Source organism: Hemiscyllium ocellatum, chromosome 26 (assembly GCF_020745735.1).
Source record: "Hemiscyllium ocellatum isolate sHemOce1 chromosome 26, sHemOce1.pat.X.cur, whole genome shotgun sequence".
NCBI classification, from domain to species: Eukaryota; Metazoa; Chordata; class Chondrichthyes; order Orectolobiformes; family Hemiscylliidae; genus Hemiscyllium; species Hemiscyllium ocellatum.
Genome location: NC_083426.1, coordinates 24331477 through 24346419, shown reverse-complemented (window position 1 = coordinate 24346419; position 14943 = coordinate 24331477). Strand labels below are relative to the sequence as shown.

Genomic DNA, 14943 nt, shown 5'->3' with positions numbered 1-14943 from the left:
ACTTTGGAAATCCCTCCATGTTAACCTACCTATCTGTCCACCCCTCTCTCTACTCTAAAATGCTCCTCAAAATCTAAGCCAAGCTTTTGATTATTTACCCCAGTGATCTCCTTGCATGTTTCAGTGTCTTATTTTGTTTGAAATGTGTCACATTGGAATATTTTATTAAATTAAATACATGTTTTTATAAAATACTTTTGTGGGCAGCAATCTGTCTGGAAGCTCATTCCCATGTTGATGATCCTTTGGCTTGTTAAAGGGCTTTAAAGTCCTTGAACAGCCTTGTTATGGAACTGCTCCTCACTGGGCATAAATAGCACAATGTAAATGGAGTAAGAAAAGAAGAGAAAAGCACACAGGGATCTAGTCTGAAGCCTGAAGTCGAGTTACGTGAATGTTGGAAACACTTTCAAAAAAGCATGTGGAATAGACCAACTAGCACTGCTTAAGAATAGTCTTTCAATAACACAATAGTAATGTTAGACGCTGGTATATCTCTGAATACCATGTGTTGTAGTACTTAGCATTAATAAGTTTTTTTCAAGAAAAGTTATAATGAAGCCTAAACCTGAAGACAGTTCTTGATCATGCCTCCTCTACGACCAATCTGTCTTGAACTCAAACTCATGGATGTAGGCATAAAACAAAACACTTATGCAGGATATTTTCCTGATCTATGTGTTTAAGTTTTTTTTTATTTTGAGCCGGAGTGCTACAACAATTTTAATTGAAAGAACCTTTTAAGATCATTTTACGGATACATGCTACAAATGCTTCTTCAGCCATGTCTTATAACTTCACTGTTGGCACTGAGGAATAGAGTCATGTCTTTCTTTGTATTGTCTTCAGCATTTGAATGCCTTCTGGGTGGATGCAGTATTTTTGGTTCAATTTGATTGAAGTGCTACAAAGCCTGATCATGACCTCTTTGGAAAAAATCCATAAAATAGTTTTTTTAAAATTTGATTTCTGCATTCTATTATGCAAATATGTTAAGAATCAAGTCTACTACAACATTCCAATTTCATGTCTTACAAATAGTGATAAATCATTAACTTTTTATGGTGCTTCTTGAGCTAATGATGTTGACAAAGATCACAGAATGTTTCTGCTGTTCTGAAAAATATCTTTAACCTATATCTAAACCACTGAACATGTCAAGGAAAGCTAAGTTGACCATTATTGAAATAGAAACCAACACAAAATCAAGTCTCAGAATTATATTTGAGATAAAATGTTATGTCTCTCTGTTTAATCTTACAGAACACAGATAAACTTTACGGTGGCTATTGATTTCACAGCTTCTAATGGTAAGTGCTTAAGCGTTTGATAACTTTCCACTACTAATTGAGTTTGTATCACTTATGCAGGTGGCAATGAGTTACTGAATTATGGTTTAAATCAAACAGTTGGTTGTTTTTCCATGGATAAAGTAGACATTAAGGTACAATAAATATTTTATCATGGTTTAGAAAATCTTCAAAGTAAAATTGAAATCTTTACACAATTTTAATTCACCCATATGTAGTTTATTTATATTTGTTGTATAATTACTGTGCTGCATTGGAAAGATGTTTCTACAATTACTGTTAAAGAGGGAAAAAAAATAAAGTCAATGGAAAGGACATACAATGCATTAGGCAGCATTTACCGGGAGTGAGCTTGTTTTCCTAATGCTGTTGTTTTACAAAATTAAATATTGAAAATGTTTAGCAAAAGTTGTTAATAATTATCCACTGACGAGCATGTTTTGTTTGATAACTTGTTGATAGTTTGCTGCAAGTGGCTGGGAATACCCTTGAGGAAAGTCCAAGCAATGGTCTTTTATTTAAATAGTATAATTGAAACAACCACCCAAGAAGCTTGAGTAAAGATTGTTATTTGATCTTAAATTTGATAGAAATATGTTCTGCTGTTGTAATGATGGAACGGCTGCTGTTTGTCTTAATGACAATCGACATGTCATTGAAAGTACGGATAATTCCCTTACAATTTATGCCAAGGGAAGATTTGATCCTTTGTGGCCAGGCATAGAAAAGTTGGGATAAAAGTAAATTACTGCGGATGCTAGAATCTGAAACCAAAAGAGAAAATGCTGGAAAATCTCAGCAGGTATGGCAGCATCTGTAAGGAGAGAAAAGAGCTGATGTTTCAAGTCTAACTGACCCTTTGTCAAAGCTAAAAAACAGGGGAGAAATAGGGAGGTATTTATACTAGGCTGAGAGAAGGTCAGTCATGGCTCCAGAAGTAAAGGTAGCAATAAAGAGATGATAATATAGAGAGATTATAGGGAGATGAGGAACTGTGAATGACCGAGGCTGAAGCCAGTGCTGTGTGACAAGATATGCGGGGGATGGGGGGGAAGGAGTGAAGCAGAGGCAAAATGGAAAACAGGGAGAAGGGGAGCAAAGAGGGAAGAGGAGAGAAAAAGGTGATGAGAGAGTGGGGAGGGAGAGAAAGAGAGACAATCAAGAAAGAAGAGGTACAGAACAGTGAAAAAAATTTTTTAAAAGATAAATAAAATAAATGAATTAAATTATCTGAAGTTGTTGAATTCAGTATTGAGACCGGCTGGCTGTAACGTGCCTAGTCGGAAGATGAGATGCTGTTCCTCCAGTTTGCATTGAGCTTCACTGGAACATTGCAGCAGGCCAAGGACAGACATGTGGGCATGGGAGCAGGATTGTGTGTTGAAGTGGCAAGCCACAGAAAGGTCCGGGAGCTGATTGCATACAGACCGAAGGTGCTCAGCAAAGCGATTACTCAGTCGGCGTTTTGTCTCTCCGATATAGGGGAGACCACATTGGGAGCAACGAATGCAATAGACCAAATTGAAAGCGGTACAAGTGAAACGCTGCTTAATCTGAAATAAGTGTCTGGGGCCTTGGGTGGTGAGCATGGAAGAGGTAAAAGGGCAGGTGTTGCACTTTCTGCGATTGCATGGGAAGGTGCCGTGTGTGATGGAAGAGGTGTTAGGTGTGATAGAGGAGTGGACTAGGTTGTCTAGGACTAGGAGCAAAGAATAATCCTCCCCCATTTTTGCCAACTCCAACATGACGCCACCACTAAACACATCTTCCCTTCCCTCTCCCTGTCTGCATTCTGCAGAGATCATTCCCTCCGGGACAACCTAGTCCACTCCTCCATCACACCTAATGCCTCTCCCATCACGACCTAGTCCACTCCTCCATCACACCTAACGCCTCTCCCATCACAAACTAGTTCACTCCTCCGTCACACCTAACGCCTCTCTCATCACACACAGCACCTTCCCATGGATTTGCAGCAGTTGCAACAGCGGGTGTTACCTTTCCCATGCTCACCATCCAAGGCCCCAGGCACTCATTTCAGATTAAGCAGCGTTTCACTTGTACCTCTTTCAATTTGGTCTATTGCATTCGTTGCAATAGTTTTTATTTATTTTAAATAAAAAATTTTTTCACTGTTCTGTACCTCTTATTTCTTGAATGTCTCTTTTTCTCTCCCTCCCCACTCTCTCATCACCTTTTTCTCTCCTCTTCCCCCTTTGCTCCCCTTCTCCCCTGTTTTCCATTTTGCCTCTGCTTCACCCCTTCCCCCCAATTCCCCACATATTTTGTCACACAGCACTGGCTTCAGCCTCAGTCATTCACAGTTCTTCATCTCCATATAATCTCTCTATGCACTGTCATTATCATCTCTTTATTGCTACCTTTGCTTCTGGAGCCATGACTGACCTTCTCTCAGCCTAATATAAATACCTCCCTATTTCTCCCCTGTTTTTTAGCTTTGACAAAGGGTCAGTTAGACTCGAAATGTCAGCTCTTTTCTCTCCTTACAGGTGCTGCCAGACCTGCTGAGATTTTCCAGCATTTTCTCTTTTGGTTACAGAAAAGATGGTTTTTCCTATTGAACTAAGAATGACTAGTGCCCATAACAAATAAACACCTTTACTCAGGCCCTCTCCATTGAGAGGAGTCTAAGTGTGCTGCTTGGTGATGAACGTTTCTGTCTAACTTTCAGTTTAGAGTCAAGGTTCACGCATCGAAGCAAATCACCTAAACCTTTGAATCGGACACAATACACTTGATTTCCATGCACTCCAGTGACACTCTGGAATATGGGTGATGGTCATTGGGGGATCTGTCCTAATGTGTACATAAGTTGCTATGTTAATGATATTAATATAAGTCAGTAAAATTTCATAGGCATCTTGAAATAACATAGCCAACTGCCTTTTATTAAATGATTTTGTTTTAATAGATTGCTTTTCTTATTATTTGTTTCACCAGGAAATCCATCTCAGTCCACCTCATTACACTATATGAATCCTTACCAGATGAATGCATATGCAATGGCACTGAAAGCAGTGGGGGAAATCATTCAGGACTATGACAGTGATAAGATGTTTCCAGCTTTGGGATTTGGAGCTAAATTGCCTCCCGATGGAAGAGTTTCACATGAGTTTGCTTTGGTAAAATATTTTAATTTTCAGCTTTTATAATGTAAGATCTCATATGAGGAAAGACACTTGAAGAATGGATGGGAATAGAGCAGGTGTGCAAAGCTTTAGTATACTTATTAGGGAAATAAAAAATGGAACAGAACCTGTGTCTCATAGATGCTCCACAATTCAATAAGATCTTGGCCAATCTTTTGCATCGATTTCATTTTCATACGCTATCCTGCTAACTAATAGAACACAAAGAGTTAGAACCCAATGGAGGATAATGCTTGCATGAATTGATTAACAGAAAATTCTTGTTTCTTGTGAGTATGATTTCCTATTATGTATGTTTGGGCACCTTCAGGATAATGTCCAAACTGCATCTCAATTCAGAGATACACTGAGGATATTTAGGGTTGCCAACACTGGGTGGATGGATTCCTGAACCTTTGATCACATGGGACTTTATCATAAGATGCTTGTTCATCTTGCACATATTATTGTATTTACCAATAGCATTCCTGCAGGGACAATGTTTCAGAAGTACTTAATTGGTTGTGAAATGCTTCAAAATTAGAGAAAATGTCTCCACTTATATGTGTCAAAACTAGAAGCAATTGAAGTGTTTTCACCCAAAATTGGGAAGAATGGGGAGTGCATTAAATCAAGTAGTAGTTCAAAAAAGAATGTAGAAGCATTTCAATGGAAGCTAGATATGCATATGAAGAGAAAAGGATCAAAAGGTGTGCTGATTGGCTTGGATAAAGCTGAACAAATGCTACAAAACCAAATTGGTTCAAGTGGCTTGTTTCTGTGTTATAGACTCTATGAAATTATGTGAAAAAATTCTACATAAATGGGAGTTGTTTCTTTAAAGGTAACATTTCCGTTTTAATTATCATTGCTCATTCTGGGTCTGAAAGAAAAGAAAATGCTCAACTGCAAGGTTTAATTGGGTATTGGGAATTTTTCCACAGGGTGAAAACAAAATCGGAAAATGTTATCACTGATTCACGCTACTTGTTATCAGTTCAGTTGCATGTTCACGATTGACATTGGGAGAAGCTTGAGAGCAAATTAATGTTGTAGACACACAACTGGAGAATATGGACTAAAAATAAATCAATTAACAATAAGGCTGGGGAAAAGCAAATGTTTCCATATCTCAGTTACTGACACAATTCCTAGACATGCAGCCATTATTTTATGTTTACCTGAAGAGAAGTGCCTTTGATAATGTTGTCACATTTGCCAATTAGTATAACAAGATGCTCTTCTTGCAAAATATATTGAGATTAACAATATGCAGTGAACTGACAATCTTAAGATTTCATTAGAGGGATTGTTTTCAATCTGATGTTCATTTTATCAGCTGATTAACTGTCCTCATTTGATTATGACAAGTTCAAGGGTACTTTTGTTGGAAATCCATTTAGTTTTTAACTACAGCATTTATGATAGAGATCCAAAATGTAAGACTCAGTAGTATTGCAAAGTCAAGGATCCTGAGATGCCTTGAAGTTTTATTCACACAACAGGAGTCCAGCCCTTAATCATGGTAAATGCAGGGTTATGGGAAAAAGTTAGGTGCAAACTCGATAGGGTGAATGGCCTCTTGCCACACTACAAGGACTCTGTACTTCTATAAATTTTACAGTAAAATGCAAAGTAGTAAAGATCAATTGTTGATGGTCATACCTCAAAATAGTGCCAAATTATTTCAGTATGTTCAGTGCCTTTCAGTAATAGTTGTTAAATAGATAGTTCTCCTAAAGCACCATAGTTGCATTCCAGCAAAACAACACTGCTTAATAGAAAATCATTTAATAGAAATAATGGGGCCTATTGGAAAAGTGGGGTTAGGAGCAGACCAACAAAAAAATCACTTCCGATCCCTCAAAGATGAACCAGAGGTCTAATACAAAGTATAGCACAGCCTGATTGAAGGTTGAAATTTGTTAATGAAACAAAAATAAATTTAACACAGTATGTTTAAGAAATGTAAGAAAGCTGCCCTCTGTACAATACTTCTCACAGAAAGATGCTGTGTCAGTACAGCACAAAGACCGGTGCTGACATCCCACATACACAGATTGGCACTGACAGCACGTGTGCGCAGAACGAAGGGCACGAACCAATCCCCACTGGAATCATGCTATTATGAACGGAGGTAAATGTACTTGAAAATATCGTTCCCTAATTCTTCAGTGACGTTGTAGCCAAATTTCGCTGCCAAAACGCACATTATCCCAGAATTACCTGATACTGCAGTTGAACTTTATAATAAAACAGCATAACGGTTGAAACATGAGCCAAACTGTGAAGTACATTGTACATTAAGAGGTGAATAAATGACAAATAATATTTTTACTTTGGGGTGGCACGGTGGCACAGCAGCACAGCCTCACAGCACCAGGGTCCCAGGTTCAATTCCAGCCTCGGGCATCTGTCTGTGTGGAGATTGCACATTCTCCCCATGTCTGCGTGGGTTTCCTTTGGGTTCTCTGGTTTCCTCACACAATCCAAATATGTGCAGGTCAGGTGAATTGGGCATGCTAAATTACCCATAGTGTTAGGTGCATTAGTCAGAGGGAAATGGGTCTAGGTGGATTACTCTTCAGAGCATCAGTGTGGATTGGGGTTGGGCTGAATGGCCTGTTTCCACACTGTAGGGAATCTAATCTAATCTTTAACGAAAAATAAAGCCGGGATCTGAAACAAATACCAGATAAAAACCCTGAATTTCACACTAACCTTCAATTGTGTTTTATTTCCTCTTAATATCTTTACAGAATGGCAACCCTGACAACCCATATTGTAATGGTATTGAAGGAATTCTTGAAGCATATCACAGGAGCCTCAAAACAGTGCAGCTTTATGGACCAACAAACTTTGCACCAGTGATTAATCACGTAGCAAGGTAACATCAGCAGCTCTTCAGCGCACCATTTTAACAGTCTTGACTTTTTTCCGATGTATGTGTAAATCAGAAATTTATTTGACTCACCTTGTTTAGAAATTTTGGTACAAGGTAATACACAGATTAAAAAGACTTTGTGAATCTGTTGACTTATTGAGCACCGCAGGAATTAAATTAACGCTGATTAATGTTTTCCAATAAATCATGCTTTCTATCATATGTCACAGTCTGAGCGAAAACAGCAGATCATTATGTTGATAAATGTTGTAGTGCTTTGAGTCCTTTAAATAATGCTAATGATGAAAAGAGAAACACATTTCCGTAGACCTGCATTCGAACTTATGTATAAGTGGAAAAATCCTGGTATTATTTAAGTTACAACATCGATATTTACTGACAAATTTCTTGCATGCACTTCCCTTGCAAGAGCTTTTATCACAAATTATGATCACATTTAATTAGGAACTTAGAATATTAGCAGTTGCCAGCCACGTATGTTTTGGTGAGCCACTCAAAATATTTACCAATTTTATTTCAAATATTAATATCTGTAATAGATATTACATAATAGACAGTTACAAGGTAAGACTTTAAATAAACTAAACCACACATTTTATAATTTTCAGATATGGCCATTTAGTAGTTTTGCATGTGAGTAGATTAGCAAGTGGAAGTGTGAGTGAGACTGGAGCTTGGTAATCCTACAAGGTCAAGGACATTGAGTGTCACATTCCACTGGGTCTTTCCCTCATAGAGTTGTGAGATTTTTCAGCTGCTTTCTTACATACGTCTGAAAAAGCCCTAATTCTGATATTCTTTTCACCAGAACTATACTCCTGACTAATACTAGGTTCTCATGACTCTGTTCTAGGACAATTTCTTTTCTCCATTCATATGTTAAGACTCACAGTCAGCACTCATGGTCAACTGGACCATAGTTCCATTGCTGGAGGATGAACACCATTATCATAGATTCTGGAATCTCACCTTCAAATGCTCTCCATCCCAGACTTCTTTTCCCAGTGATGTTAGATTCGAAAGTAAAGGATTAATTATACATTTGCTCCAAAGGTACCACTGGGGAGGTGTGAGAAGTGTTGTATCATAGTGAGATCAGATCATGGTTAGATTGGAGCAGGGTCAATAAAGCTGCAGCAGCATGTCCTCTTTCATAATTCCTTCTAACAGTTTTATGTAGCCTGCTAATGATCACTCACAAAAGTTTAGACATTGCATTTCTTTAGAGGCAGCTGCCCACTGCCATCCCACTGACTCCCATATCTACCTTCGGTACACCCTACGTCCTGCAAGGACTCCATCCTGTTTTCCCAGTTCCTTCACCTACATCACATCTGTATGGATGATGTCACCTTCCAAAACAGCGGTGCTGACATGGCTTACTTCTTCCATGACCATGGTTTCCTGCACAATGTGGCCAAGCGAGCCTCAACTGCATCTGACCTATCGCCCAGCCTTGCCACTTTCCATCAATCATAACAGAGTGATCAGTTTCCGTTTTCCTCAGTTTTCATCCCACCAGTCTGTACATTCAAAGAATCATTCTCCTCCATTTCAGACAACTATAGCAGAAAACCATGTAAAAATACATCTTCCCCTCATTCTCTCATTTCCAGGGATTGCTCCCTCCAGGACACTCTAGTCCATTCCACAACTTCCAACACCAGAACTCATCCTCTCCACGCATCTTCCTATGTAACCGCAAAAGATGCAACACCCTTCACTTCCTCTCCGCTCACCAGCCAATGGTCGAAACAGTCTTTCCAGGTGAAGCAGCATTCCACCTGTATCTCCTCCAATCTTCTGTATTGTATTCCCTGTACCCAATGTGGCCTACTCTACATTGGAGAAACCAAATGCAGACTGGGGGACCACTTGCGGAACCACACCCCCTCCCCCCATCTGTACGTAAGCATGTCCTGACCTTTCTGTAGCTGGTCATTTTAGCACAGTGTCCTTCTTGAATGCCTACATGTCTGTCCTCAGCATGTTGCAGTGTTCCAGTGAATCACAACGCAAACTGGAGGAACAACATCTTATCTTCAGAGTAGCCTTCTGGACTTAATATTGAGTTCAACACCTTCAAAATATGAACCAACTCCCATTTATTCCCTTTCTTTTAGCTTGTTACATTCTGCTATCATGTCCTCTCTCTCCCCTTGCCTGTTCCAATAAGACTGTCTGTCCTTTCAGGTCTGGCAGGTAGACTCACCACTGTGCTGCCATTCTCACATTATGATCACTTTATCTGAAGTATCAACATCATTTCTCCACCAGCACCCTACACCCACCACACTCACTCACCACCCTTCCCCCACACCCTGCTACAGCTTAAATGCTGTCCCTTCCACACTTCACTTCAGCTCTGGCGAAGAGTCATCTAGACTCGAAACGTTAGCTTGCTGTCTCTCCATGGATGCTCTCTGTGATTTCTAGCATTTTCTTTTTTCAGTTTCACATAAGATTTCCTTCAAATGCTATTGGAACTTTAGAAACAATGCTATTGGATCCTGAGTTCAATCTCATCATCAACACTGCCAATTCCTTGGACTAATATCCTTATTCTTGCACAGTTCTGATTCATTTGGCAATGCCATTGGCAATTTGCTAGTTACATCAACATTCTCTATTTTAAACTCAGGTATTTTCGAACAAATGGTTAAAAATTCCAAAATAATCCTTTTATAAAATAATCACTGAAAGAAGGTCACAATCAATCCAAATGGCATAGCCTATATTAAAATTGTAACATCACCATTACAACTCACCAATTCAAGGTTTAAATAAGAAAAAATAGTACACACAAAAGATAAACATTGAAATGTACGGTGATGAGTTAGCCTATTGTGCTGATTGACTGAAGTAGTACACTGTATGAATGGTCCAATAAGTACAGGTATACAAAATCAAACTGTAAGAATGGAAATGTCTCATTTGTGCAGTAGAGAATATTTTTTCTGAGATTGGTTTGAGGTATGTTATTGATTTAATATATTGAGGATTCTGCTTTTCATCAGTTTAATAGCTCATTTAGACATGGTCACTATATAATGGGAAACTATTCTACATGTTATCTTTCAAATCCAGTACTAAAGTAAAATCATCTTCAAAACTTAAAAAAACAAACTGAAATTTGTGTGTAGCTGGACTACAGAAATATTAATCTCAGTAGCTTAGTTAAATGAAGTGTGCACAAATTCTCAAAAATTTCAATTAAATCTAAATTGTGCCAACTGTAACTTTGTATTTTCAGTTTTGAATTGTAATTGACCTACTAAGTGGAGTTTGCTAAACTTCAACCAGCCAATTAAATTCTACTTTTATTGCAGTAACTATACATACCCTATTTCACCACTTAGAGAATAAAGAAATGGAAAAATCCAACTTCAGCACAATTCAAGTTGGATATTACCCAATTGGTTAAATTCCCAATTTTATCCCAGTTTTACTGTAATAGGGTTGTCAACATTTTCCTCTTGCTCTGTCGAACTTTGAGATAGTTATCCTTCACTTCAAGCATTTTTGTCTGTCATAGGTGTTTCAGTGAATTCACTGTCATTTAGACAGCATTACAATTAAGACTGGTTCATTGATTCGTCAAATTTTGTGTAATATACTTAGCAATCTACTAGGTCTTACTCCATTATGGCCATTAATCGGCATCCGTAGGCTGTTCCTATGGAACAAAAAGTAATTTGCTAAATTAAAGTCTTTAGACTTGGATCCCAAAGCACTGTTGTGATCAGTCTTGCAGTTGGTAGTCTGGACAAGTATTCATTTCATGTGTTTATAGTCCCTTATTTTAAGGGGATATTAGAGGGGCTTCTGATGAACAAAAGTCTTCTGAATTGATCTCCTGATTGGCATCTATATCAAAGTTGATGGAACCTTCTAAAGTACAATTGCATAAAACTGGCTGTTTGATTAATGAGAATGGCAACACTATATTTCCTTGCAGTCCACTTTTGATTAACTGGCTTAAGGCTAGAAGCTTCCAGTGGTCAGTTTTCTAAGAGCTGACAGTTTCCCACACAGTCATAAAAAGATGGCCTGTGTTGAGCAGACATTTTATGGGTTGAGAGTAAGGTTACAGTGCCCCTCGAGAAGTCTGAGTTCAAAACATGTTTTCTCTAGGGACTTCAAATGGCAGTGACACTGGAACAGCAAAATAAAAGGTTAGCGTTTCTTAGATCTTTTTAAACAAATTACAAATCTTATTAGTATCAGAAGGTAGTGCACTATAAAGTATATATCGATACAAATTGTGATTTGACATTTTTGACTTCATGGAGCCTCAAGCAAGTAGTGTAACTGTGGTACCCAGTAATATAACTGATTCTGCATTTAATTTAGTATAACTCCACACATTCTTAAGATAGTAGCAAAGAGGTTAGAGGGAAAGCAAGGGATACCACATTACCAAGCTCCAACATGTGCCATCAAATGTGCCAAACAATCTCATTGCCAGAAGCAATATAATTCCAGCTCATATTTTACGTGTTTCTGTAATGAATAGTGTTTTAAATCAGGGAAAATAAAGTCTTCATGGTATTCAAAAGCAAAACACAGTTTAAAAAAGGTTCATTTCCAGATGTTTTGTCACCCTACTAGGTAACATCTTCAATGGGCCTCCAGGCGAATCAGTGTTGATAATTCCTGCTTTCTATTTATATGTGTGGGTTTCTTTGGGTTGGTCATGTAATTTCATGTGGTGGCATCATTTCCTGTGATGATATCATTTCCTGTGCTTTTTCTCAGGGGGTGGTAGATGGGGTCTAACTCGATGTGTTTGTTGATAGAGTTCTGTTTTGAATGCCATGCTTCTAGGGATTCTTGTGCATGTCTCTGTTTGGCTTGTCCTAGGATGGATGTGTCGTCCCACTCGAAGTGGTGTCTTTCGTTATCTGTATGTAAGGATACTAGTGAGAGAGGGTCATGTCGTGTTTTGTGGCTAATTGGTGTTCATGTATCCTGGTGGCTAGTTTTCTGCCTGCATGTAGCATCCAGAACTTCAACCTGAGCTACAAATCTTTTCAAAACTTGCTAACAGTTTTAAAAAAAACCTTACAGCATGAAGTATTTTTCTTTTATGCATAATCATAGTAGTAACTTGTAATGCTGCAAAATCAAAGATTGAAGAATTTTAAGGGTTAAAGATTCCTTTGTCTCGGGAGCTTGGTATTCAAGGCTACTGCTCAAAGTTACCATTGTCATTACACAAAAGGTGTAACAGTGAGAATAGTTAACAAAGTTTTCCAAACAAAATCTTTGAAGTCAAAAATTACTGGAAATGCTCAGCAGGTTTGGCAGTACCTGTGGAAAGAAATCAGGGTTAATATTTCAGGTGAAGTGACCCTTCCTCAGAATCGTTCTGAGGAAGAGTCACTCGACCCGAAACGTTAACTCTGCTTTCTCTCCACCGATGCTGCCAGACCTGCTGAGCTTTTCCAGTAAATTCTATTTTTGTCATTGATTTACAGCCTCTGCATTTCTTTCAATTTCTAACATCATAGAAGTCTTGGGAGGCAGAAACATAATTTGTTTTCATTAAATTGATACAGGTGCTATATCATTTTGAAACTTCATTCCATCCCGAATGCAAATTAACATGAATTGTGTCCATGAGCATGCATTTACAAAGAGAAACTGACTATTGCAAGCTGATACCTGAAAGAAATACCAACTAAGTAGTTTACATGCATATTAATAAATGTTCTCATGTTTAGATGTGGCATGCACAAATATACTGGGATCTGAGACACAGAACTTGTTATAAACATTAAATGACAATAGCGTTAAATATCCTGTATCTTTAACAATCTCAAATAAGTAACCTTTTTAAAAACTTCAGTCATGAAATTACTTTTGACTTTTAAGGCAACTTTTGATACACTTAAATTGGTGCCTGCTTATGTCACAGATATTTTATGTTGCAAGTCTGAAATTTCTGATGCAAGATCTTCTGCAGTAAACACAGTCAGGGTATGATCACAATGACAGCATCTATTGGTCTGTAACCAGTCTAAGCTATTATTCCTGATTTGATGTGTCTGTGTGGTCTCTAGAGAGAATGCCTATGCATACCAATAGATCCATTTTCAATATTATCATATAGGGCATTAAAGAAAAAAATTGAATTATTCTCAAATCCCGAATCTCAGCCAGTCATTCATATCTGGGAGTGGTTTAAAAAGTAACAATTAAGAACTTTCTCAATAGAATACCTCTCCAAACTGGTCCACTACCAAGTTGGTTTCTTCAGATGTAATTATGTTTTGTACAGATGCTGCCAAAGCATCTTAGCAGCAGATTAATCTTATAACAAAATGTTAATATTAACATACCTCAGAAAAATTCTGGACATATCTTTTGGCATTGTTATTATTGGATAGCTGGATAAAATCAAAAGTCAAAAATGTTAATTCCAGATCAATTGATGTATTGCAACGGCTAAAACAATCCCTTTCTATTATTTCTACAGTTCCCATCACTACTGCCTCCAATAATCTCAAATATATCCCTTTTTAGCAATATTTTGAACTTTTGTTTTATTTATTAATGTTGTAAGGTGCAGATTTCTTTTTTTCTGTTGAAAACATCAGACTGCTTGACATATCTTTCAGTCTGAAGTGGTGACTAATTTGCATGCAAAGTTATGCAAATTGTTTTCTGTATTTTGTCTGGGCAAAAATGTTTTAACATTCTCTCAATCTCAAAAGCAGGGGAATTCTTGGTCCAGCTTAACAAGGAATTGATTACAGCAAATTTTCCTGTCTCTGTGGTCAATGGAATCAGCATGATGCTGCAGGCAATTTGGCCTTTTACCCACTCCTTACTTTGCCTTTGCTGTGATTTTTTTTCATAAAACAGTAATACCGCCATTACAAATGTTAAACCTGCATTATATATTTCCTTGAATTAGTATCTTGTTGCTCCCACATAATTTGACCAATATCTCAGTATATTGCAATACGCTCTCAGAACAGTAACAGTAAGACACTACGATACTAATCCTCCCATTGTCAACATATACATTTCTCCTATCTTTTAAAAGGGATACTGAAAAACAGTGTGGTAAGACAGATCCTTACTTTTATTCTTTGTGTTGGGCATCAGGAGCAAGGCACAGCATTTGTTGCCTGACCCTTAAGATCCCTTGAGGGTGGTGAGCCACCACCTCTTTTAAATTGCTGCAGTTCAAGTGTAGCAACAGTGCTGTAAGGAAAGGAGCCCCAGGATTTTGATCACGTGACAGTAAAGATAAGATTCCATACAGTATGGAAACAGGCCCTTCAGCCCAACAAGTTCACATCAACCCTCCAAAGAGTAATCCATCCAAACCCATTATTTACCCTGACTAATGCATCTAACACTATGGGCAATTTAGCATGAACAATTTACCTGATCTGCACATCTTTGAATTGTGGGGGGGAGCTGGAGCACCTAGAAGAAGCCCATGACACAGGGAGAATGTGCAAACTCCGCACTATAGTCTCCAGAGGCTGGAATTAAACCCAGGTCCTTAGCGCTGTGAGGTAGCAGTGCTAACCACTGAGCCACCATGCGTTTAGCACTGAAA

General features: G+C 38.1%; 1 protein-coding gene across 1 annotated transcript in view; it reads left to right on the top strand.

The window, feature by feature from the left end:
- Positions 1 to 14943, top strand: part of LOC132828184 (copine-8-like) — a 593006-nt gene that overhangs the window by 500067 nt on the left and 77996 nt on the right. The window contains exons 14-16 of the mRNA XM_060845121.1: positions 1264 to 1310; positions 4272 to 4453; positions 7219 to 7346. Of these exons, the coding sequence (XP_060701104.1) occupies positions 1264 to 1310; positions 4272 to 4453; positions 7219 to 7346 (357 nt within the window). The remainder of the gene's footprint in view (positions 1 to 1263; positions 1311 to 4271; positions 4454 to 7218; positions 7347 to 14943) is intronic.